Source organism: Mytilus californianus, unplaced genomic scaffold (genome assembly GCF_021869535.1).
Source record: "Mytilus californianus isolate M0D057914Y unplaced genomic scaffold, xbMytCali1.0.p SCAF_2, whole genome shotgun sequence".
In the NCBI taxonomy this organism is placed as follows: Eukaryota; Metazoa; Mollusca; class Bivalvia; order Mytilida; family Mytilidae; genus Mytilus; species Mytilus californianus.
In genome coordinates this window covers 39,483,357-39,510,546 of record NW_026262668.1, presented here as the reverse complement: position 1 = coordinate 39,510,546, position 27,190 = coordinate 39,483,357, and the positions used below count along the sequence as shown (strand labels likewise).

The 27,190-nt window shown below is 32.3% G+C and overlaps 1 protein-coding gene across 1 annotated transcript in view; it reads right to left on the bottom strand.

The window, feature by feature from the left end:
* Positions 1-27,190, bottom strand: part of LOC127727926 (sorting nexin-4-like) — a 129,135-nt gene that overhangs the window by 23,909 nt on the left and 78,036 nt on the right. The window contains exons 7-10 of the mRNA XM_052235083.1: positions 26,452-26,507; positions 26,119-26,191; positions 23,792-23,919; positions 845-934 (exon numbers count right to left, since the gene is read on the bottom strand). Of these exons, the coding sequence (XP_052091043.1) occupies positions 845-934; positions 23,792-23,919; positions 26,119-26,191; positions 26,452-26,507 (347 nt within the window). The remainder of the gene's footprint in view (positions 1-844; positions 935-23,791; positions 23,920-26,118; positions 26,192-26,451; positions 26,508-27,190) is intronic.

The following is a 27,190-nucleotide window of genomic DNA, read 5'->3' as shown; positions in this document are numbered from 1 at the left end:
TAGACATATGCCCAAAGTGAGCCAATTATATGATGGTCAAGACTGTATGCTAGATTTTGAGCTGAAAAAGGAAACAAACTAATAAGTGAATGAATTTGTTCTACAGTATATCATTGGAGCAGGATCTGCTTACCCTTCCTGAGCACATGAGATCACTCCCAGTTTTTGGTGGGATTCGTGTTGCTCAGTCTTTAGTTTTCTATGTTGTGTTTTGTGTACTGTTGTTTGTCTGTTGGTCTTTTTCTTTTTTAGCCATGACGTTGTCACTTTATTTTCGACTTATGAGTTTGAATGTTCCTTTGGTATCTTTCGCCTCTCTTTTAAATTTTGGAATAGACAATTCATGAATTTAGATTTCCCATAATTTTTTTTTCTGAATCCGCAAAAGATTTCCATGAAAATGAAATAAATTTAATCCACAGCAGTTAAATTTGGAATTTTGAAATGCCTTTTTTAATATTCATAATCTTTACTATCAAGAGGAAAGATGTATCGACATCATTCAGTCTGTTTTATAATTTCAAAATATGTATGATCTAATATAAAATTTTATCTCAACTGACAAAAATGATATTCTCCAAGAGATCCAACCTGGTCTCTTCCTTTATGCTATCATCATTCCAAAATCTGAAGGTGGCAAATTGTTAAGGAAATTACTGATGGTTCATAAAAAGTAACTATAAGCCAATAACAAGTGAAAACTTGATTTTGATCAAGTATATTTACATAGAAAGCAATAAAAATCTACAGTTTTGCCTGTTTGCCATGAAGTCATATTAAGTAACAATTGCAACGTTTATCAATTATTAATTTAAAGTATTGATAATTGATACCATACTGATACCTTAATGAATCAGCAAATGCCATGTATTCTTTCAATTGATCAGCATATTGTTCCTCTTCTTCTAATATACCCTCTACAGTCTGTCCATAACTGAAATATAGATGATTTATGCAGTACAAAGTGAGATTGATTTTCCCATAATGTAGCACAACCCGAGAAGCCCTTAATTTGTGATGCAGCTTCTCGAGGTAAAAAAATCTGTTTTTTCACACAATAAGTTCTTCGAAAATTTAGTTCTTTGCACACATTTAATAACTACCGGTACATAGCTATAGTATTTACAACTTTATTCTATCATGCTCTGTTCATCAAATCAGCACAAATGTTCAAGCTCGGCCACTTGTTAATAAACTGCTTCGCTGAGCGCAGCTGGATACGCCCGCAGAGGTCCAACCCTGAACAGTTGGGGCAAAAATGGACACAGTATTCAAGCTTGATACAGGTCTGAATTTGGATTGTAATTAAATATTTGACATATTACAGGTTTCTGAATAAATGTAGTCAAAGAAATTGAAATTGGTTATATGAATTGAATTTATATTCAATTAAAGATTTCTTGCTGTTGTGCAATACACTGTGCTGTTGCCCAATACTTAGTAAATCTGTTGTCAGACTATAAACAAATAAAGTTCAATTAATTCTCAATATCATATTAGAAATTTATGAAAATCAAAAGGGAGCTTACATCAATAGATATAAACAATTCACCAAAGTTTCATGAGAATTGCTGACAGCATTTTTGAGTTATTGTCCGAAAACTGGAAAATTCACCCTTTTTTAATGAATAAAACCCCATAACTCAGAAATGTAAAATGTAAAATTTATAAAATTCTAAACGGAGCTTACATCAATAGATATAAACAATTCACCAAAGTTTCATAAGAACTGCTGAAAGCATCTTTGAGTTTTATTTCTGAAAACTGGTAAATCCCCCCCTTTTTTTTTAATAAAACCCTGTAACTCAGAAACGTAAAATCTAAAATTTATAAAAATCGAAAGGGAGCTCATGTCAATAGATATAAACAATTCACCACAATTTCTTGCAAGTTGGTGAAAGCATTCTTGAGTTATTGTCCGAAAACTGGAAAATCCCCCTTTTTTTAATGAATAAAACCCCATAACTCGGAAACGTAAAATCTAAAATTTATAAAAAACGAAAGGGAGCTCACGTCAATAGATATAAACAATTCACCAAAGTTTTATGCAAATTGGTTAAAGCGTTTTTGAGTTAATGTCCGACATGTTGACCGACGGACAACGGTATACCATAATACGTCCCGTAAATGGGCGTATAAAAATTGAAACATGTCCAATATCACTGCAAAGAGATTTTGTTTGTTCCTCAATTTGAGGCACATAAAGGATATTGACCCATTTGTTCATCTGTTTTGATCATACCTTGGTTTGTCTGTTGGTTAGGTTGTCCTTCTGTCCCACAATGATATTGTCAGCCAAATTATGACAGTACTTGTTGGATTATTTTGCCTGTCTTATTTTTTGACATAACTCCCATCTATGGTTTATATACAGGTAGATGTATAAAATTTAAATGCATTTTGTGCCTCATTAAGATAAAATCTTTTTGGGAATTTGATGGGCATTTTTTTTTCATCACTCCAAATAATGGTAAAATAAAATCACATTTACTAGTAGAGTAAGAATAAAGCAAAGTGCTTGTGAACAATGCAATTGTCGGTGTGGGATGTTTGCGCTTTTTGATAGGACATTTGCGCTTTAATTTTTAGGACATATGCGCTTTTTAAAAAAGAACATTTGTGCTTTTTCTATAGGACAATTGTGCTTTATCATCATAATATTTGAGTTATCATGGATAACTTTGAAAACAATTTAATATCAAAACACAACACATTCATTTATTTATATACTGCTAAAAAACTTAAAATCTTTCGCCCTCATGGTTATGTCAGATGAAAAAGAAAACACTTCAAGAGGGTAGATAGAAGTATATACCTGATAGCAACCATGGACTCTTTCTTAAGTTCAACATGAACAGCAGGTGGATTAAAAACTCAAATTTCGGTCTTCACAAATTGATAAACTATGATGGTACAGTTCAGACTGTTTCTCGGACTTTCCATTCAATAAAATGGACACAAAAGTTTTTATTTTTAAATCCAAAAATTGTATTAAGCTGCTTGTAGAATTCTGCTTGAAGAATTTAGGGCAAAATTTTAAATGTTCCATCCATGAATTTTCTTTTTCTCTATCATTCACCCAAATAACTTTTTCTGACTTTGTGATATGTAGGGGAGAACTTTCAATGAATGTGTGAACATCTTTCCTTGATTTCAATAAATTTGGTTAAGATTACAGATCAACAGGTAAAAAGCGCACAATCCCTGTCAATTTAATTCAGGTGTATCAAAGATTAAAGTGCAAATGTCCAGTCTTTGGAGCGGAAATGTCATTTCGTGTTACAGGTAAAAAAAAAAGCCCAAATGTCCTGCACCCGAAATTGTAGGATTTTGGTGTTCCTTAATTGTGAAGAATGAATGTAAATCATATTCTTAGTAAGGGATTATCCTATTGTTTAGGCCTATTTACGGTTCAAAACAAAGAAATTTATAAATGAGTTACAACTGCCCCAAAGCACATTAATATCAGCTTGAAAGGATTAATGATTGAAACTGAATAAAAGTTGAATTTTGAAACAAACAATCAGTGCAGTAAAATTGATAATTAATGTTTATACCGCCATGAATATCTATAACTTCTAAATTATAAAAAAATAAACAATATGCAAAAAAGAAGAAAAAAAAAACCTTTTAAAATTCAATATATCCTTCGATTTTAGCGACATTTTAATACGCTTACCAAAACTCAGATTACTGTATCCGCAGGAAATACAGGAAATGAAACCAATGTTTGAATTTCAAATAAAATGCATTTTATTTGAACATTTGAAATTTAGTTAATTACGTAGTATTTGATGTAAAGAGATGGATCAAAATATTGGCTGTCAAGAAAAAATTTAGTTCAATTTATTGATTAGAATTGTAAATAAACAAAATGATAATTCCTCATTAAATTATTACATAATTTACATTCATACTCACAATAAGGAAACTCATACCATTTCATCTACTGTTTTGTCATCTAATGAAAATACCTTTCTTCATGATAAGCACTCGCTAACACTCGTACATAATCATGAAGAAAGGGATCATCATTTTCTTACATATACCAATTACATTTTATACTGTCCACTCATTGTTGTGTAGATATCTATTGTCCTTCTGTTGTCCATATCAATCCACACAATACAATACAATTGCTACATGAGAGGGGGCATCTCAAAGATTGAACTTTTTTAACTTAGTTTATTTTTACACCCTCTGCAGGAAAGAAAACAAAGAGTGCACACGCTGTAATGTCTCACCTACTGTACTGACAATGATTGATTTATTGTTAAAAGTCTTAAAAACAAAGGTCAGGGTCAGATAAACCCTGGCAGACATAGTATTACTGAAAAATTATTACACCAGGGTTTTAGAAATCACAAACTATTCAAAACATTTACTAAATTTTATCATCGGTACAAGGACATCATTCGTAAATATAAATTAACATGCAGATATCTCATATGTTCAGGTATTTCACATCCAATCTTTTATGATAATATTCTATACAAAGCACAAAAATGTTGTCATTCACCTCAAAAGCTAACCAAACCTTTAAACAGACTTATTCAGAAGGGATATAGTTTCGATACTGTTGTCAGGTCATTTATAATAAAGATGGCATATTTTGGAATTAATATTGATTCACTTATAGGGTCTTTGCATGGGAAATAAACACATTTATTCTAAAACCAGTTGTTGGCATGATATGTTCTTCTCATATATTTTATGATGGTATGATACTAAACCCCTAACAGGAGGGATTGTGCTTGATTTTCATATGATGAAGACATAATCTTTCAATCAGTTTAATTGAGGTCTTGAGCTGGCATGTCAGTAACTGCTAGTAGTCCTTTGTTAATTTATGCATGTATCATTGTCATTTTGCTGAGTTTCTTCTGTTACCTATTCTGACATCAGACCCAGACTTCTTTTAAACTGAGTTTTACTGTGTGTATTGCTGTGTGTTTGTTTATTCTACATTGGCTAGAGGTATAGGGGGAGGGTTGAGATCTCACAAAACATGTTTAACCCGCCGCATGTTTGCGTCTGTCCCAAGTCAGGAGCCTTTGTTAGTCTTGTATGTTTTTTAAATTTTAGTTCATTTATATGTTTCAGATTTAGTGTGACGTCCATTTTCACTGAACTACTACACATTTTTGTTTAGGGGCCTGCTGAAGCCCGCCTTGGGGTGCAGGATTTTCTCGCCGTGTTGAAGACCCATTGGTGGCCTTGGGCTGTTTTCTGCTCTTTGGTAGGGTTGTTATCTCTTTGACACATTCCCCATTTCAATTCTCAATTTTATGTTTACCTTAAAATCATTTCATACACCAAAATAAAGTTAACGTTTGCTTATAGTATCAAAGAAACAAACACAACTGTGAAAACTTAACATTGATCAATGAACCATAAAAAGGAGGTTAAGGTCAGATAATGCAAAACAGACAGACAAGTACACCTTACAATCATTCTATGCACCAAATAAAGTTCACCAATTGTTTATAATATCTAAGTAAAATAAGGTATCTCCATACAAGGTATGAAGCACCCATGCAGGTTTTCTACCTTTTGAAATATAAAGCTTTATACAAATAGTTTACGCCGCTGAGGGTGTCACCAGATAGTAATCCCTATGTCTCCCATGACAAAGGTCGCAGGCGAGACAAAAAATGCCCATCAAATCCAAAAAAGATTTGATCTTTCTGAAACACAAAATGCATTTAACTTTTATATATCTAGTGGAAGCTAGGCCTTAAAACTTTTCCTAACTGCACAGGTTTGTCTGTACTCAGAGCAAATTTTTAGGTGTTAACACAGCCATTTTTGTCCATTTCCTATGATGAACCTTAAAACAGTAATTAGGAGGACCCTTTGGATTATAATACAAAAGGGGGGTTATGCAATTACTTGCAATTTTGATTATAATTGCTAACAAAAATGGCGACAGCTAGCAAAATTTGAACAAGTTTTGACTACACCTTTCAATCATAGCACAGTTATTTAACAATGGAGGGGATCATTAGATAATTAAACGATGACAGTGATCATTTGAGAATGGCAGAGGATAATTCAACAATGGCAGTGCACCATCATAAAACAGGTCATGGAGATCCTTGATCAGTAAAATACAAGATTTAAAAAAAACAAGTAGCTTTCTTTAAAATAAAATGCTTCGCTGAGCGCAGCCTGATACAACCGCAGAGGTTGAACCCTGAACAGTTGGGGCAAATTGATCACATTTTTGACATAATATAGGTTTCTGACACAAAATAAATGTGGTCAAAGATCTTACAAATCTATTGCGCAATACTGTGCAATTGAAGGTTTCTTCTTGAAACTTTTAAAAAATTTGAAATTTGAAAAATTTTGAAAAAAAATATGAACCCCTTACAAAATTGGAAAAAAAAAAATCCCCCCCCCCAATTTTTGAATCCCTCCTTAGAGCAATTACACCCAAACTCAATCCCAGCCTTTCCTTTGCAGTATGGAACCTTGTAGTACAATTTCAGAGAGATCCATTCACTTAAACACAAGTTGTTGTCTGGAAACTAGAAAAATGCTTGTTTTTGGCCCTTTTTTGGCCCCTTATTCCTCCATGTTTGCGGCAGTTACCCCCAAACTCAATCCCAGACTTCCCTTTGTAATATGGAACCTTGTGGTACAATGTCAGAGTGATCCATACACTCACACACAAGTTATTGTCCAGAAACTACAAAAATGCTTGTTTTTGGCCCCTTTTTGGCCCTTAATTCCTAAACTGTTGGCACCATAACCCCTAAAATGAATCCCAACCTTCTACTTGTGGTATTAAACATTGTGGTACAATTTCAGAGCAATCAAAATACTTATACACAAGTTATTATCCTGAAACTAGTAAAATGCTTGTTTTGGGCCCCTTTTGGGCCCTAATTTCTTAACGGTTGGGACCATCATCCCCAAAATCAATCCCAACCTTCCTTTTGTGGTATTGAACCTTCTATAAAAATTTCATAGAGATCCATTCACTTAAACTAAAGTTATTGTCTGGAAACCAAATGTGTCTTCGGACGACAATGCAGATGACGATGACATCATACCATTATACGATCCCAAAAAAATTTTTGCGGTCATATAAAAAGAAAAGCAATACGTGAACCCAAGACCGCTGACTGTTCACCAAAAAATTGTTGCTGAATTTTTGTTTGCTTTTGAATTGAAATAATTGACTGTGAATAGAATAAGATGATGATGAAGTTAAAACACCTTTATTAAAAATATGCAATTGTGTGTAGATTCTTGCACAAGTCAGTTGAAAGCAATGTTGGATAGTTGTAAATAGAAAAGTGTATATACACAGCTTCTATTTGAATATACATTTTAAAGCTCGACTATTTTATTTATTACTTGGGAATATACATCATTTTTTTATTACCCTTTTGCAAATCCCAGTTTCTACAAACCGGATGTCTAATTCAAATTGCACAAATCAATCACAATATAAATTTAAGCACTCAGTTTGCTTAATAATCTGGATGCATTTATTTTATCTATAATATCTTCATATTTTGTTTCCTGCATGGATGCCTTCAATTATTCTCAACTCATTATTGAAGCTGTCTGTACTCATGGTAGATGATGTATAGATAAATTTAAAGTCCAATTTCCATGTGAAGTGAAACCCTGTGGGATGCAACTTATATAAGGAGGTTTCGTATATTTTTCTTGAGAGTAACACACCAGCTTCATTGTGACCTCTTATATAGAGACTTATTTTGGTCTCATAAAACATCTCAAATTTTAAGGACTTCCTGATTTTACTTAAATCAATCCATATATTCTACAGGAAAACTTGGTTTTGAAGAATATCTAATTTTCAGAAGTTTTATGAATACCTGAACATACTCTCAAAAGAACCAATTTATATAAAAAGATATGTAGATATAAAAAGATACCAGGATTAAAATGTTGTACGGCAGACGCGAGTTAAGTCTACAAAGAATCAACAGTGACGCTCGAATAAAAAAAGTTAATAAAATGCTTCGCAGGGCGCAGCTTGATACAACCGCAGAGGTCGAACCCTGAACAGTTGGGGCAAGTATGGACACAACATTCAAGCTTGATACAGCTCTGAATTTGGATTGTGATTAAATATTTGACACAGCATAGGTTTCTGACACAGAATGAATGTGGTCTAAGAACTTAAAAATTTTTAAATTGGACATTCACCTATTATGGTCCAATATCCAAAATCTAAATACATGGTTAGATTCAGCATATCAAAGAACCCCAAGAATTCAATTTTTGATGAAATCAAACAAAGTTTAATTTTGGACCCTTTTGATCTCAATGTGGACAAAGTTGATAACGGGGCCCAAAAATCAAAAATCTAAATACATGGTTAGATTCAGCATATCAAAGAACCCAATATATTCAATTTTTGTTGAAATCAAACAAAGTTTAATTTTGGACCCCGATTTGGACCAACTTGAAAACTGGGCCCATAATCAAAAATCTAAATACATGTTTAGATTCAGCATATCAAAGAACCCTAAAAATTCAATTTTTGTTAAAATCAAACTAAGTTTAATTTTGGACCCTTTGGACCTTTATGTAGACCAATTTGAAAACGGAACCAACAATTAAGAATCTAAATACACGGTTAGATTCGGCATATCAAAGAACCCCAATAATTCAATTTTTGATGAAATTAAACAAAGTTAAATTTTGGACCCTTTGGACCTCAATGTGGACCAATTTAAAAACGGGGCCCAAAATCCAAAAACTTAATACACAGTTAGATTCAGCATATTAAAGAACCCCAAGAATTCAAGAATAAAACCCCATTGAAATTGATCAAGAAATAAGCAATTTATACGAAGTATCTTCTTTTGCACAATACTGTGCAATTGAATATTTCTTGCTATTGCGCAATACTGTACAATTGACAATTTCTTGCTATTGCGCAATATTGTGCTATTGGATATTTCTTGCTATTGCGCAATACTGTGCAATTGAAGATTTCTTGCTATTGCGCAATACTGTGCAATTGAAGATTTCTTGCTATTGTGCAATACTGTGCAATTGAAAATTTCTTGCTATTGCACAATACTTATTATATAATAATTTACACATCCTGTTTGGTGTGTATCTCCTACCATATCATTATTATTTGCTTTTAAATATAAATCAGAAATAACCAACTTAAAATGGAAAATTTTAAAAGAAAAAAAAAAGGAAAAAAAGAAAAAAAAAAGAAAAGAAAAAAATCCCCCCCCCAAATTTTTTGAACCCCCTTATGATTCATCACCCCCAAACTCAATCTCAGCCTTCCCTTTATGGTATGGTACCTTGCAGTACAATTTCAGAGAGATCCATACACTTGAACACAAGTTATTGTCTGGAAACTAGAAAAATGCTTATTTTTGGCCCCTTTTTGGCCCCCAATTCCTAAACATTTCGGGCAATTACCCCCAAACTCAATTCCAGCTTTCCCTTTCTGATATGGAACCTTGTAGTACAATTTCAGAAATATCCAAACACTTACACACAAGTTATTGTCATGAAACTAGAAAAATGCTTGTTTTTTGCCCCTTTTTTTTTGCCCCTAATTCCTAAAATTTTGAGGCAATTACCCCCAAAATCAATTGCAGCCTTCCCTTTGTGATATGGAACCTTGTGGTACAATGTCAGAGAGATCCATACACTTACACACAAGTTATTGGCCCCTAATTCCTTAACTGTTGGTACCATAACCCCCAAAATCAATCCCAACCTTCCTTTCGTGGTATTGAACCTTATGGTAAAATTTCATGGAGATCTATTCACTTAAACTTAAGTTAGAGTGCGAAAACCAATGTGTCTTCGGACGACGCCAGACGACGACGACGACGACGACGACGACGCGAACGTCATACCAATATACGACCAAAAATTTTTTAATTTTTGCGGTCGTATAAAAAGGCCAAATAAAGTACGAAGTTAAGTAATCTATTCCTTAGGTAGAAAATCCTTAGCATTTCGAAAATGTCAAAGTTTATAATAATACAGTGACTCAAAAAAAAGAGAAACAGCTAGAGGTCAAAATACCGTAAGTAATGATAACCGTGCTTGAAAGTCACATATCATTACTGCCATGTCCTGAATTTAGATAAGAAAAGCGAAAATTCGCATTCACGAGTGAAATTAATATTTCTGCATGCACATGGTATTTTTCCGCAAGAAATAGTAAATAGAAAGAATACGCACTGATACTCTGGATAAGAATACGCATTTGTACCATAGTACAAATATTTAGATGCTATAAGGTTGAACTATTAAAACAAACAAACAAAAAAAGAATTGATATTTAATAGTAAACATACATACCTGTTAGTGAATTTTTTTCCGAAAAAATTTAGAATATTATTTTATAATATCAATAAACACAAATGTCAAGTATTTACGGATGGGCATTTTATTTATCAAATCAATCTCTTTTTAAAGTCTAACATTCCACTATATGAATATATTGCTATACAAAATATAAGCAGAGACTTATAAATCCATTCGAAAACAGTATAAAATAATTAACATTATGATAGTAATTAAATTTTGTTATGATTATTGTAAAATATTAATTACCTTTTTTGTGGCATGCAAGGATTTAAACTCCTTGTAAATTGAAACCATGCAAGTATTTTTCATTAATGACCATTTAAAATTTAGATATTTAGCTAACTTTGGGTACGCATCCCTGCTCATTGGTGCTCATACGTTGCATATAATTTTCATAAATGTAATGACTGTTCAAACCTGTGAGACATAATGCACGTATATATGACAATTTTAATTATATTCTATTAAGAATAAATTCAGTCTCAGTTTAAACTTAATAATGAATATTCTCTTAGTCTGGTAGTATCTATAATTGAAATTCTATATTTTTGACAGAAAAGTCCTTTTGTTTGATTATCTTTCTGCTTTCCGACCACTGTGTTTCCGACCTAAGATAAATATTTTTAAAAGAAATATCGTTTTCTTAATTTTCTTCATGCTTTCCGACATTTTCCCATGCTATGAAATACAAAATATCAAATGATAAACGTTCAGAAATAATCAGTTAATTCTGGGACATTATATATCAATAAACTATTCCCAGGTTTGTCACAATGCACAACAGCACACTGTATTAAATACTACACACACAACTTGTTCAGGGGCCGTCTCGAAGCATGAATTATATAATTGCATTATCATTTTACTTGATATTTAATAAACATTCACATTATTTATAAATTGCTTTGCCAAGCGCAGCTGGATATGACCGCAGAGGTCCAACCCTGAACAGTTGGGGCAAAAATGGACACAATATTCGCGTTTGATACAGGTCTGAATTTGGATTGTAATTAAATATTTTGACACATAATAGGTTTCTGACACAGAATAACTGTAGTCAAAGAACTTAAAATTTGTTCTATGATTATATGATTTGAATTTATATTCAAGTTCTTGCTTTTGTGCAATACACTGTGCTGTTGCTCAATACTTAGTAAATCTGTTTTCAGAGGATATACAAAGAATTAGCAATTCAAATTTCCAATGGAGTTTGCAACCATAATTACCCATTTAAATACATCATAAAAGTCTTAAAATAGAAAATGACATACATAATCATGGCTAAAATTAATATTCCTTAATCAGCATTTTTAATAAGTAACTTCTAATAAATTGCTTCGCCGGGCGCAGCTGGATACGACCGCAGAGGTTCAACCCTGAACAGTTGGGGCACAAATGGACACAATATTCGCGCTTGATACAGGTCTGGATTGTTATTAAATATCTGTTATTTGTTATATTTACCCATTTAAATACATCATAAAAGTCTTAAATAGATAATTTAAAAGCAGTGTAAGGGAGGTAATCCAACATTGTACAATTTTGTTTTTGGATTACCTCCCCTTACACTGCTTTTAAATTGTCCATTAACAAGGAAACCTTTGTTTTTCCACCTTTTTTGCCCCTAATTCCTAAACGGTTTGAGCCATAAACCCCCAAAGCCAATGCTAACCATCCCTTTGTGGTATGGAAACTTGTGGTATAATTTCAGAGAGATCCATACACTTAAACACAAGTTATTGTCTGGAAGTTACAAAAATGCTTATTTTTGGCCCCTTTTTGGCCCCTAATTCCTTAACTGTTCGTACCATAACCCCCAAAATCAATCCCAACCTTCCTTTTGTGGTATTGAACCTTATGGTAAAATTTCATAGAGATCCCTTCACTTAAACTAAAGTAATTGTGCGAAAACCAATGTGTCTTCGGACGACGACAACGATGCCAACTTCATACCAATATACGACGCGATCGTATAAAAATAAATTGACAGCTAATCACCTGAAGACAATACAACATTTCTTTATAACAAACCATTGTAAGGAATGTAACTCTTAATGCTAAAAAACCCCAAACAAATGATATTGATCACAATAAACAATTCTGAATATGAAAATTTATTACCACTGAACCCTTTGATATACACTATTATTATATTATATATACTTCCATCACAGTATTTGATGTTTCTAGAAACAGCTAAAAAATAATTCATACTAGAACTAGCTACCAACTTTACATAAAATTTAAAAGCAATGTAAGGGAGGTAATTCAAATATAACATTGTAATTATTATCTTTTAAATTTTATTTAATGTTTATTAAATCAAACAAAACAAATTTTATAGCCTTGAGACCAAAATTTGGACCAATTAGAAAATGGGCCCAACAACCAAATACACAGTTAGATTCAGCATATGAAAAAAATTGTAATACTAATAGCATGAAAAATTGTAATACTTATAGCAAAAAGTCCCAACAGAAAGAATCAAAGCTTTCTCAAAATCAAAATCCAAAAATATTGTTCTCTTCTATATACTGTAAAATATCATGAATCAATCGAATGCTATCCCTTATATAATGCTTAATGGTCCAATATCTATTTCATAGAGATCCAAAGACCAATACTTAGATAATTGTCCATTAACCAGGAAACCCTTGTTTTTCCCCCCTTTTTTGCCCCAAATTCCTAAACGGTTTGAGCCATAACCCCCCAAAGCCAATCCTAACCATCCCGTTGTGGTATAATTTCAGAGAGATCCATACACTGTTCCACAAGTTATTGTCTGAAAACTAGAATAAGCAGCTGCGCCATGAGCGCATGATACGCCTGTCGTCTTGTGTGTGAATTTTTATGCAATAAGCATAAATAGTTTCTGACATACGGCGTGACATGCGAAAACCCCCTTTTTTTTTTACAAAAAACTCAATATCTCTAAAATAAAATTTTGAATCAAAACCAAAAAGTATACAGATCTTTAGATTAATATAACTAAGAAGTGTGTAAAATTTTAAGCAATAATCATAAATCGTTTTTGAGATACGGCGCGACATGTGAAAACCCCCCCCCCCTTTTAAAAAAAAAAAAAATCAATATCTCAAAAATAAGATTTTGAATCAAAACCAAAAAGTATACAGATCTTTAGATTAATATAACTAAGATGTGTAAAATTTTTAGGAATAATCATAAATCGTTTTTGAGATACGGCGCGACATGTGAAAAACCCCTCCCCTTTTTTTACAAAAAACTCAATAATAAAATTTTGAATCATCACCAAAAAGTATACAGATCTTAAGGTTCATATAACTAAGAAGTGTGTAAAGTTTTAAGCAATAATCATAAACTGTTTTTGAGATACGGCGCGACATGTGAAAAACCCCTCCCCCTTTTTTAACAAAATACTCAATATCTCTAAAATAAAATTTTTAATCATCACCAAAAAGTATACAGATCTTAAGATTAATATATCTTAGAAGTGTGTAAAGTTTTAAGCAATAATCATAAATTGTTTTTGAGATACGGCGCGACATGTGAAAAAAAACACACACCTGTTTTAGTTACTAAGTCCTGTAACTCAAAAAGTTTTAATCTTATTTTCACCAAAAAGTATACAGATCGTTTGACCATCATAAGAAACAACTATGTTAAGTTTCATGAAATTTGGATAAGTCATTCTCAAGTTATGGTGCGACATGTTTACGCCGGACAGACAGACGGACGGACTCCGGACATTTGTATACCATAATATGTCCCGTCAAAAATTTGACGGGCGTATAAAAATGCTTATTTGGACCCTTTTTTGGTCCCCAATTCCTAAACTGTTGGGACCATAACCCCTAAAATCAATCCCAACTTTCCTTTTGTAGTTTCAAACCTTGTGTTAAAATTTCATAGACTTCTGTTTACTTATACTGAAGTTATTGTCCGGAAACCAAATGTCTTTGGCTGACGCTGACGCCGACGACGTGATACGCATATGTTTTGTCAAAAGGCATATAGGTTCTAACGTATAAATGATTTTTGAATGCAACCTAGTCTTTATTGTTTTTCTTTCCAATCTACAAATGAACTTTGATGTTGAAATATACAATGTCAAGTGGTAGCCTACCCATAGAGGGACCGTATCAAAGACATAAATAACTACCTGTATAAATGATCGAAAATTTTCTAGACGTTCCGAGAATCTTGATTCCAAGGATATTGAGTGGCCCATAGACACTTCCAAAACTCACCAATATATCAGCGTGAACCCCTCACAGGGTTCACGCAAAAATAAAACATTTTCTTTAAATGCTATTTCTTAATACTGAAGATTAGCTTCTGTCCAAGTTTCATAACAATTCTTGAAGGTTTACAAATTTATGATGTCAAAGAAATTTAATCCTAGACTGTAAATGTTAACTGCAAAAACATTAAGTCTCATTGCTGTTGTCAGTGTAAAAGTAGAATATTGACTGTAAAAAGTGAGTCCATTTATCAGTAAATTACTGAATGTAATAAAAGAACAAAGTTCCAATGTCCCCTGTGTTGCACATATCTTATCTATCCAAGGTCTATAACTAAAAAAAAAATTTGTTTTTGTTCTTTTAAACTTTCTACAAATATCTTAGAGAAATGAAAGCTTGAGAGCAAATGCAATGCAATTTCCAATATAATTAATATTTCCAGGGGCATTACTCCTTTTAAAATATTATATTTGATCAGCACTGATTTTCGAACTTGTCGAGACATTGCTTGTATAAACCTTTGATATAAATTTGATAAAAATCTGGCAAAAATTGTACACCTGAGAGAACTTTTTCATAAACAGTTAACTCTCTTTATCTTGAACTGGATTGACTCGAAATTTCAGATGAGTCGAATTTTTCCTGTTGTCCCTAACTTTGTTCCATATAAATACATGTATTTCGACTCCTGATGAGTCAAATTTTCAGATGACTCGAACCAAATTCACGGTCCCAAGGTTAACAAAATCATTCAAATTCCTTTATTTATCTCAAACTAATACACGTATGTCAAAACATGACCTAGGGGATTTAAATGGATTAAGAGTTCATCTGACAATACATATGTAATCACTGACCACTCTATGTATATGTAAGAGAATGATAATCCCTTTCTTCATGAATAAGTACGAGCGTTAGTTGAGTTACAACTAAATTTTATTTCACAGCCAATAATTTGGTCCGGCTTTTTACATCAAATACTGTTTCATTATGTCAGGGAAATGTTCAAAAATAACGCCCTTAAAAGTTTTTAATATGTTCAAAATTAAATTCCTGTTTTTTTTTTTATCGGAATACAAATTTTACTGCACCAGTAAACTTCAACTTATTTTGAGATTTTTGTTTGTTTCACAACTCAACTTTTAGTCAGTTTCAATCACTGTGTGATAAATCCTTTCAATCTGATAAATGTGCTTCGGGGCAGTTGTAACTCATTTATAGAAACTCTTTGTTTTGAACGGTAAATAGACCCAAATAATGGGATAATCCCTTACTAAGAACATGATTTACATTCATTCTTCACAATTAAGAGGCATCCAATCCTACAATTTCATTGGTCGAGAGTACTTTGCTATATTCTAAGTCTAGGTTGGTCTATGGAAAGGTATATACTATGAAATTTAGAGCGAGGGGCTTGCCCCAAGCTCTTAATTTCATAGTATATACCTTTCCATAGACTATCCAATTTAGCACATATTCACAACTCGAGTGATTGTACAATTGATGTAATTGATGGTGAGTTGATCATATGGTCAATAAAAAGTAATCAATTAACAAGGTAAGTGTGACTAGATTTTAGTAAATTTAAGAGAGTTGTTTTGCTTTTGTAAAAATCTACTCAGTTTTATAGTAGCTCCATGTCATTTCAATTTGATTCATGATGAATAACACCGATATGCCAGATTTTGAGTTGTTAAATAGTACAGATACAGATTGGGAATTAAGTGATTTATATGCAATCCAAACACAATAAAATGCTTCGCTGAGCGCAGCCTGATACGACCGCAGAGGTCGAACCCTGAACAGTTGGGGCAAATTTGGACACAATATTCAAGCTTGATACTGTCTGAATTTGGATTGTGATCAAATTTTTGACATAATATAGGTTTATGACACAAAATAAATGTGGTCAAAGATCTTATAAATCCATTGCGCAATACTGTGCAATTGAAGATTTCTTCTTGAAACTTTTAAAAAATTCAAAATTTTAAAAATTTTGAAAAAAAAATATGAATTCCCTTAAAAAAATTGGGAAACCCCCCCCCCCCCCAATTTTTTGAAACCCCCCTTGGAGCAATAACCCCAAAACTCAATCCCAGCCTTTCCTTTGTAGTATGGAACCTTGTAGTACAATTTCAGAAAGATCCATACACTTACACACAAGTTATTGTCTGGAAACTAGAAAAATGCTTGTTTTTGGCCCTTTTTTGGCCCCTAATTCCTACATGTTTGGAGCAATTAACCCCAAACTCAATCCCAGCCTTCCCTTTGTTATATGGAACCTTGTGGTACAATGTCAGAGAGATCCATACACTTACACACAAGTTATTGTCTGGAAACTAGAAAAATGCTTGTTTTTGGCCCCTTTTGACCCTTAATTCCTAAACTGTTGGCCCCCATAACCCCGAAAATGAATCCCAACCTTCTACTTGTGGTATTAAACATTGTGGTACAATTTCAGAGCAATTGAAATACTTATACACAAGTTATTATCCTGAAACTAGAAAAATGCTTGTTTTTGGCCCCTTTTTGGGCCCCTAATTCCTAAACGGTTGGGACCATCAATCCCAACCTTCCTTTTGTGGTATTGAACCTTCTTAAAAAATTTCATAAAGATCCATTCTCTTAACCTAAAGTTATTGTCCAAAAACCAATGTGTCTTTTCGGACGACGACGCAGACGACGACGACATCATACGATCTCAAAAAAAAAATTTTGCGGTCGTATAAAAATTGGTATTTTCAAACCGTAATGCTACTTCTTCAAGTCGATTTGCAGAACCAGATCTATCAGAGGAACTAGAACAAAGAATTAGTGACAGAATCCCAACAAAAACAAAACAATCAACAAGCTGGTCCATAAATGTGTGGAAAGGTTGGGCGGAAAACAAAAACTGCAACCCAATGACTGGGTTTGAGGAGTTTACTTGTGTGCCTGTTGACCCAGAAACAGCCAGTATAAAAGAATTGGACTTCTGGTTATCTAGATTTATCATTGAAACCCGACGAAAAGATGGGTCACCTTACCCACCTAACACCCTATTGAACATTTCCGCAGGAATTCAAAGACATTTACGAGAAAAGAAAAGATCTGAAATTAATTTGCTACAGAAAAACTCTGTTGATTTCCCAACATTCCAAAAGTCTCTTGACACCAGAATGAAAGAAGTAACAGCTTCTGGTCTAGGTATGTTTATCTATATCATAAAATTAGTAATTCGTTATATTTTAGGAAATTACATCAGATAAGAAACGAACCAGTATTCTAGTTTGAATAGCGGATGGAACTACATATTCCCAAATTGTTTTTTTAACCATTTTCATTTAAAACTTAAATCAATACTTTGTTTTGTGTCACTTTAGATTTGTTAAATTATTCATCATTAAGGCGTTTTCTTATTATACCATCGTCTAGAATAGGCGTGAACTATTTGCCAATGGAAGATAAACAATTCACAATCAATCAATCAATATTTTATGCCACACCTATTTCACCTAATACTAACTTAAGCCTGCGATATAACTATAACAATGCTACATGTACCATGTTCACTGAAATATTAAATTACGGCTAAACATCTAATCTATACTATATTCTTTGGTGAAATTTCATGTTTTTCAACATATTGTTCATAAAAAAACACCAGACAAATGCCATATACAATAAAATGCTCCGCTGGGCGCAGCTTGATACGACCGCAGAGGTCGAACCCTGAACAGTTGGGGCAAGTATGGACACAACATTCAAGTTTGATACAGCTCTGAATTTGGATTGTGATTAAATATTTGACACAGCATAGGTTTCTGACACAGAATGAATGTGGTCTAAGAACTTAAAATTTTTTAATTTACCTTTTATGGTCCAATATCCAAAATCTAAATACATGGTTAGATTCAGCATATTAAAGAATCCAAAGAATTCAATTTTTGATGAAATCAAACAAAGTTTAATATTGGACCCTTTTGACCTCAATGTAGACCAATTTGATAACGGGGCCCAAAAATCAAAATACATGGTTAGATTCAGCATATCAAAGAACCCCATATATTCAATTTTTGTTGAAATCAAACAAAGTTTAATTTTGGACCTTAACTTGGACCAACTTGAAAACTGGGCCCATAATCAAAAATCTAAACACATGTTTAGATTCAGCATATCAAAGAACCCCAAGAATTTAATTTTTGTTAAAATCAAACTAAGTTTAATTTTGGACCCTTTGGACCTTAATGTAGACCAATTTAAAAACTGGACCCAAAAATTAAAAATCTAAATACACGGTTAGATTTGGCATATCAAAGAACCCCAATAATTCAATTTTTGATGAAATAAAACAAAGTTTAATTTTGGACCCTTTTGACCTCAATATGAACCAATTTGATAGTGGGGCCCACAAATAAAAAATCTCAAAACATGGTTAGATTCAGCATATCAAAGAACCCCCATATATTCAATTTTTGTTGAAATCAAACAAAGTTTAATTTTGGACCCCAATTTGGACCAACTTGAAAACTGGGCCCGAAATCAAAAATCTAAATACATGTTTAGATTCAGCATATCAAAGAACCCCATATATTCAATTTTTGTTAAAATCAAACTAAGTTTAATTTTGGACCCTTTGGACCTTAATGTAGACCAATTTGAAAACTGGACCCAAAATTAAAAATCTAAATACATGGTCAGATTTGGCATAACAAATAAATAAATGTGGTCAAAGATTTTACAAATCTAATGCACCATACTGTGCAATTAAAGGTTACTTCTTTAAAATTTTTCAATATTTGAAATTTGAAAAAAAAAAAATATTTGAAGAATAATTCTTTTTAATTTCTGAAAACTGAAAAGAGAAAAAATTGACCCCCCACAATTTCTTTTTATGGATTTTTTTGTAAAAAAAAAAAAGATGCAACATTTGCAGATATTTTTACTGGTCTTCCTTTATAAATATGCATTTCTTTAAACATAATTTAAAAGCAGTGTAAGGGAAGTAATCAAAACGTTGTATGTGGATTACCTCCCTTACACTGTTTTAAATTGTCTTAATTGTTCATTAACCATTACTTTATACATAATTTAAAAGCAGTGTAAGGGAGGTAATTCAAATGATGTATTTGATTTATCTCCCTTACACTGCTTTAAATTATGTTTTGTACTAAAGTATTTGTCCATATAAAAATGCTTGTTTTTTGTGCCCCTTTTTGGCCCCTAATTCCTAAAATTTTGAGGCAATTACCCCCAAAATCAATCCCAGCATTCCCTTTGTGATATGGAACCTTGTGGTACAATGTCAGAGATATCCATACACTAACACACAAGTTATGTCTGGAAGTTAAAAAAAATGCTTATTTTTGGCCCCTTTTTAGCCCCTTATTCCTTAACTATTGGTACAATAACCCCCAAAATCAATCCCAACCTTCCTTTTGTGGTATTGAACCTTATGGTAAAATTTCATAGAGATCCATTCACTTAAACTAAAGTTAGAGTGCGAAAACCACTGTGTCTTCGGATGACGACGACGCCAACGTCTTACCAATATACGATCGCAAAATTTTTTTGTGGTCGTATAAAAATTACAGACAACAACAATGATAATTATAATTGTAAAAGAGGAGGTGTTATTTTCCCCTGTATTTGTTTCACTTACATGGTAAACATGTAAAAAAAATGTCAAATCCTACTGGTACCTGGAAATTAGACAATCTATATCATAAACCTTAAAATATCAATTTTACAATTTTAAATGTTTCCGTCAAATAAAAATGCAACTCAGTGCTGTGTATGTCATTTTGATACACAATTAAGTATTTTACATGTTTTTGTGAAATTTTGTATAGAAAACCGTCGCTCAAACTTAATTAATTTGCATCACAAATACTATACATTGCTTTACCATGTTTACTTCAAACCAATTTTTTGGTTTTCTTACCGATGCCTCATTTTTCTACTAAAACGCAGGTAATGGGGTAAACGCGTTGTATACAGCATTGTATATGTATCAATACGTATGTTGACGTTTTTGAGTCGTTAGGTTTATGTCTCAGACAGATTATGTTTATCTGACTATGAAATTTCTGATTCACGCTTGTTATTTAAAACTGCAATTTCACACTTTGCATACATAATAAAGAAGTACTGCTGATAACGATTTAACGTTTATCGTGAAAAAAAAATCCTCCTAAAATAAGGATAAAAATAATTGTTTTACAAAAACTAAAATCACCCATGATTCTTTTTATGCCTTTAAAGAATATTATGTGTATGCATGTTTATTATTGTAGAAAGTATGTTACCCCCCAGGTGACTATTTTAATTTTGTTGTTTGGTTGCTGTTTCATTTACGTATACCCAAAATCTCTGTAAACAAATTTTATTTCATATAGGTATTAACAAAAAAAGAGCAGATGCCGTTTCACCACAGGATGAAGACACTTTATGGCGTAAAGGAGTAATAAGCTTAGATTCTGCAGAGGGCTTAAGCTATGGCGTATTTTATTATAACTGTAAACTGTTTGGTTTTCGTGGCATGGATGAACATCGAGACCTTAATGCTACACAATTTGAAGTAGTAACAGATTCCGTTCAAAAGAAAAAATGCCTAACATTCTATGGCCGTGTTAGTAAAAAAAATCAGGGAGGGTTTTTTCATAGAAAGATAGAACCAAAAAAAGTAATGCAGTGGGAAGACAAAAATAACCCTCGGGATATTGTAAGTTTGTTTTCAACCTATCTTTCTCTTATCCCTAAGGCAGGTCCATTTTACTGTAGACCTGTTGGAAAGCTAGGATTAAAAACCTCTGGAAAACCCAAGTTCTCTGCACAAGTTGTTGGTGTTAACAAACTTTCCACATATATAAAAACCATGTTTGATTTAGCAGGTATAGACCACACTGACCGTAATATCTCAAACCACGCTGGTAAGGTAACTTGTGTCACAACTTTATACGACAAGGGTTTTGACAATGCCACGGTAATGTCAAGAAGTGGCCATAGAAGTAATGCTGTTGAAACTTACAAAAGACAGAGTGCAGAAATGAATGATAGAATAAGCAAATCTTTACAGCCACCTTTACCTCGCAGTGAAGTGAAGGTTGAAGAAAATAAGGAGAACGAACAATCCTGTGTTAATACGAATGTAGCTCCTATAACAGAAACAGAAACTCTTTGGCAATTTATTTTGTAATTAAAATATTGAGTGGCTTCGAAAGAGGACATTAACTTATTTCTAGACTATTAGAGTATTATGATAGAAAATATAAATTAAAGGTCTTTTTTTTTTGTTTGGCACTTTCAGAAGTCCCCCTCCCCTTTTTCTCAAACGCATCAAAACTGTCCATAATAATGGCAAAGTCATGTCTCTTGAGTTGTAAATTTACGTTAAATATAGTTTCTGGTCATTGTGTTGTCGGTCGTGTGATGTTTTTTCCATAAATGCATATATATAGACATCAAGAAGATTAAGTACGGATGTAGTACATGTGCCTTTTGTTTATTTATTAAATATGTATTAAAACTTAAGCCAATATAAATCTTTCTTTTCTTCAATTATGTTAATTTATCAAACTATAGATACATACAGTTAATGTGATCCATGATTCAAATTCTTTTGTATGTTTTAGCAAGGAATTTGGCCTTTTTCGTTATTGTATTTTATATCCATGAATTAATGACAACTCATGCAATAAAATTTTAATTCTTAGCTTAATTGTACACACTGAATTGATGACCACACCTATAAGATTACATTGTATTGTAATAAGGTATTTCATCTCCCCCTTTTTTATACATTTAGATTAAAATTTATATTTACATAACTAATAATTGAGCATAGTGACACTTATTCGCAGAAAGAAAAAAAAAGAAATCGAAATCATATCTTTAAATATTCCCACAAAAGATGAAATGTGAGACATTGAATTCCTTCCAAAATGCCCAAGGCTGTTATTGTTCTACAAACAATTCCTTAATTACAATACAATATAATATGGCTATCGTTGTCATTCATGCATAGTAACTTAGTACACGGAAAAAGTATGTACTATGAAACTTAGAAGGCAAATTCAAGCAATTTGATTGGACGAGAAGTTGTTAATATGTGCTAATAATTTATGACATTCTTTTACCTAAGATTATCTTTGATCACTATGATAAATAATTAGTGCTTACCTTGTTATACTTAATGATTTGAAAAATTATTTCAAATGTTTGAAAAACAATTAACTGTGATCATACATTTAAGAGCTTGGTTGTGCATTAAGAAGGGATTAAGACTTAGTGATCAACTCAAAACTACTCAATCAGTGTCTTTAATCTTTTTGTATTTTATTTTGTAGAAAAATGTTGAAATAAAAGAAAATAAAAAGAAATCCAAATTTTCTTTAATCTCTTTAAATGAAAATGAACAATTTTATCAACTTTAAATAACGCTAAGATCTATTGAAAATTACTTTCTTGGCTAAAAACCACAGGAATAAATTATAACTGTACAAAGAAATCAATAAGAGACGAAAAATCATACAATTTTATTATAATAATAAAAGAACATTAAATACAGATACATCGATCTCATGACCAGAATATCGATCTATCCATATTCATCTGGATTTATTTTAGCCTTACCAAGCTAAGCAAGAGTTGTGTACATTGGTCTGTCAAACTTCCAGTATTTGTTTGAGTCGAACTACGGGTATCTTGAAATATTTCTCTGGTCAGGTTGACTTCGAGATAATGAGAGTCGACTGCAATTAATATTTCCAAGGGGCATAACTCTTTAAAAATATTAGATCGGCACTGATTTTCGAACTTATCTGAACCATTGCTGATATAAACCTTTGATATAAATTCCATAAAAATCTGGCAAGAATTGTACACATGAGCTCTATCAATGCAAATTTCATATAATTCATATTTAGAAGGGGTATAACTTCTTTAAAAATAATAGGTCGACACTGATTTTCAAACTTGTCAGAGACATTGCTAATATAAACCTATGGTATAAGTTTCATAAAATTTGGCAAGATTTGCACAAATGAGAGCGCTAACTATGAGATTTTTCATATAATAAATATTTCCAAGGGGCACAACTCTTTTGAAAATAGTTGATCAGCACTGATTTTTGAACTTGTCCGAGACATTGCTGATATAAACCTATGATATAAGTTTTATAAAAATCTGGAAAGAATTATACATGTAAGAGCGCTAACAAGACTTAAAAAATTCAAAGTAATCATACTAACACGTTCATATAATGTCCACAACTTTTTAAAGGTTCTGCCATCTCTTTCTCAATACCACTCCACTCACAGAAAACTCTGCCATAGTTGGAATGTACTTTATGTATACCATAAACCTTGTCTGCCATTCTCTATAAAATAGAACATTTATTCAAATCTGCTGGACAACTTAATGTGCCTGTTCCAAGCTAGGAGCACATAGTCAAGTGATTATTCTTTGTTGCCATTTGTCATAATGGTTTTGGTGTAATGTTATTTGTTTAAATCAGGCTAGCTGTTATTGTTCTTTTTTGTATTGTTTCACATTTGTCATCAGGAGATTTTCAAGCTTATCATATACGGACAGGTTTTGCTTATTTTTGACATCTGTACTTCATTCATCTTTTTATGGAAAGTTGGCAATCATAACATATTTCCTTATTGTTATACTACCTAAGAGATGAAATGTAGGGCAAGATGGGTAAGAACAAAACCCCTTTTTTGTAAAAAAAAATTTGTTATCAGTACATTTGTCATGATATTTATCATTTTAAAGAACCAAATGAAAAAATATCTTGCAAATGTTTCATTTAATTCCCTTCTTTGAAAACCCTGATTGTTTGTTTATAGCCATTTGTACGACTTTGCCCCCAGCAGAGCTATAGAAAAACAGTACAATAACGGGTGTTACTTGGACACTTTTTATGAATAGAGTCACTCGTGCATTCAGTGAGTTCACAGGCACTTTATCTTACACCTTGTGACCTAATTACCTTTTTTTTATAATAATAATTATAAAAAAGCTAACTATGTCCCAAAATGCTGAAATTAAATAAACTACGAAGTTACTGACTGCAAGAGTAACTGCAACCATAAAATGTTTCCATGTACAAACCTCTCGTGGGTTTGCTTAGCAGTTAAGCTGAAATCTTTTAAATCGTCTAAATCGAACTATAAGGATGATTTCCCCTTTTCTCTTCATGTTCAAGGTTAGGGGAAATGGGGCAACCCCCCCCACTTTTTAAAATGGGGGATGGAGGAAGCAAAACATAATTCTTTGTTTGGCTTTGTTTGTTTGTACGTATTCATGCTTTTTTTCTTGGTGTGGAGGGGTATATATAAATGCAGGGGCATAGGAGCCGGGAAAGGGGACCCTAACTGCATTACACGCTTGCAAAGGTGAGAGGCAAAACTATAATACCCCCTTTCCCCTCTTTGGCAATTTATTTTGTAATTAAAATATTGAGTGGCTTCGAAAGAGGACATTAACTTATTTCTAGACTATTAGAGTATTATGATAGAAAATATAAATTAAAGGTCTTTTTTTTGTTTGGCACTTTCAGAAGTCCCCCTCCCCTTTTTCTCAACTTTTCAATCTACTCCTACTTCACTGATATGTATCAAAGAAATAAGCAATAATTTTACTCGCAAACAGCTGAAAGAATTAAGAAGCGCTAGTGTTAACGCAAAATCCTTAGTTTACTAAAGACTAAATATCTCCAAACATCGCGGTACATAAACTGGTATGCAAATTTTTTGTGTTCAATCTTTTTAATTATGCAATCGTCTTAAATGCAAGATGTATGACTTTCTAATTGAAAACGTCGTACAAGTCAGATACAAAACAAAAGTAACAAAATAAACGGGATGGTAACAACCAGCCGTATAGTTTTCTGCACTTGTAGTCAGGTCAAGGTCCTCAGTTATCGCCTCGGACTTGACCTGAATACTCATGCAGAAAAACTATACGGCAACAGTTGTTACGGGTCTGTTTTTTTGTTACCTCTGAACTGTATCTAATACATGTTACAACAAGTGAACAAATATACTACTCATACCTGAACATAATTCAAAAGTTATGAAATGAAAAGACACAATATAAAAATTTCAATATATCATAGTTCTATTATTATTCTTGTTGACTTTAGCTATGTTGTTTGGTTGCTGTTTATTTTAAAATAAGTACCTTACATTATGTTTTATTAATATTCATACTTTTGATTTGCTGACAACAATGACATGGCATTCCAAAATTTAATTTTAATTCTCAATAAAATGCACCATTCATGACTGCATGAGCTTCCCATGACATAGTCACAACAATGCATTGGAAAACAAAACCTAAATCTTAATACACATTGTAACTTGTTAGTTTTATTGGGTATAAAAGCTTTGATCGTGCGGACATTTGTAGTATACAGCCCTTCTGCTCTGCATACAAAATGTTCTTTCAGTCAACGCCTTTACATGTATTAAATGTAACTGTCCCATATAAAAGCAGCTTGTGTAATAGTAAGCTACATGCATTATGTACTACACAAGTTAAAGCAAATCAGAACAAAAGAACTTACAGCTCTTATCTTTAGTAGGTTGGCTATATTACTTTCTAATTCATTACTGTAGTTCTTTAGCTCCTCAAATCTCCTGCAAAAAGACAGTTATTTATTAAAATAAAACTAAAGTAAAGTCCCCTTCACAGATCTAGAACATGGAGATAGAATTAAAAAAATTGTTTCTTGTACATTTCCTCTTGCCATTACATACATATTAGGATTACCATTCAGCATGTCCACTTTAGTTTTTTCTTTTAAAAAATAGTTTGATAAAAACATTCTTGGATGGAAAAAAAAACATTTTTTCTATTTAAAGTTATATTAATAGAAAAGAAAACCAAAATGACTCACTTTTCTGGCTTTTTCAATCTGTATGCAGCACTCAATGCCTTTAACCTTGATTCAGACTAAAATATTATAAAATGTAAAAATTAAATATTATGTAAAGGTTCAGCAAAAGTACTAGTACTGATTCCTTAATGATTGGTCAAGCTTATACATGTATATTTCTTAATCAAAAAGAAAAAAAAGCATTTCTCTGATAAAAAGAAAAAAAATCCATTTCTGGAAGAAAGCAATCTATGTTGTACCACTTAGCCCCCAGAGCTATAGAAAAACAGTACATTAACAAGTGTTACACAGACACTTTTTATGAAGTTACACAGACACTTTTTATGCATAGAGTCACTTGTGCATTCAGTCAGTTCATAGGCACTTAATCGTACACCTTGTGACCCAATTACCTGTTTTTATAAAAGTAATTTATTTGAAAAGTTTTCACAAAAATTTGTAAGGGTTCCACGGAACCCAGTGTCTCGCCTACTTTTGCTGTTAATCGCAGACTCAACAAAAATGAGGAAAAAAATCAATAAAAATATTCCTTTAGATACTATCTTTTGATTGTAAGAAGTTTCTGTCAAAGTTTGGTATAAATCCAGGATAGTTTATGAATCTAATAAATGTTTTAAAAACTTTAACTGCAGACTGTATTTAATGTTAACTGGAAGAAAAACTAAGTCCATTTATCATTTTGTTTATAAGAAAAATACGGATAAACAGGTACAAAATTTTAACAAAATTTCCTTCTAGA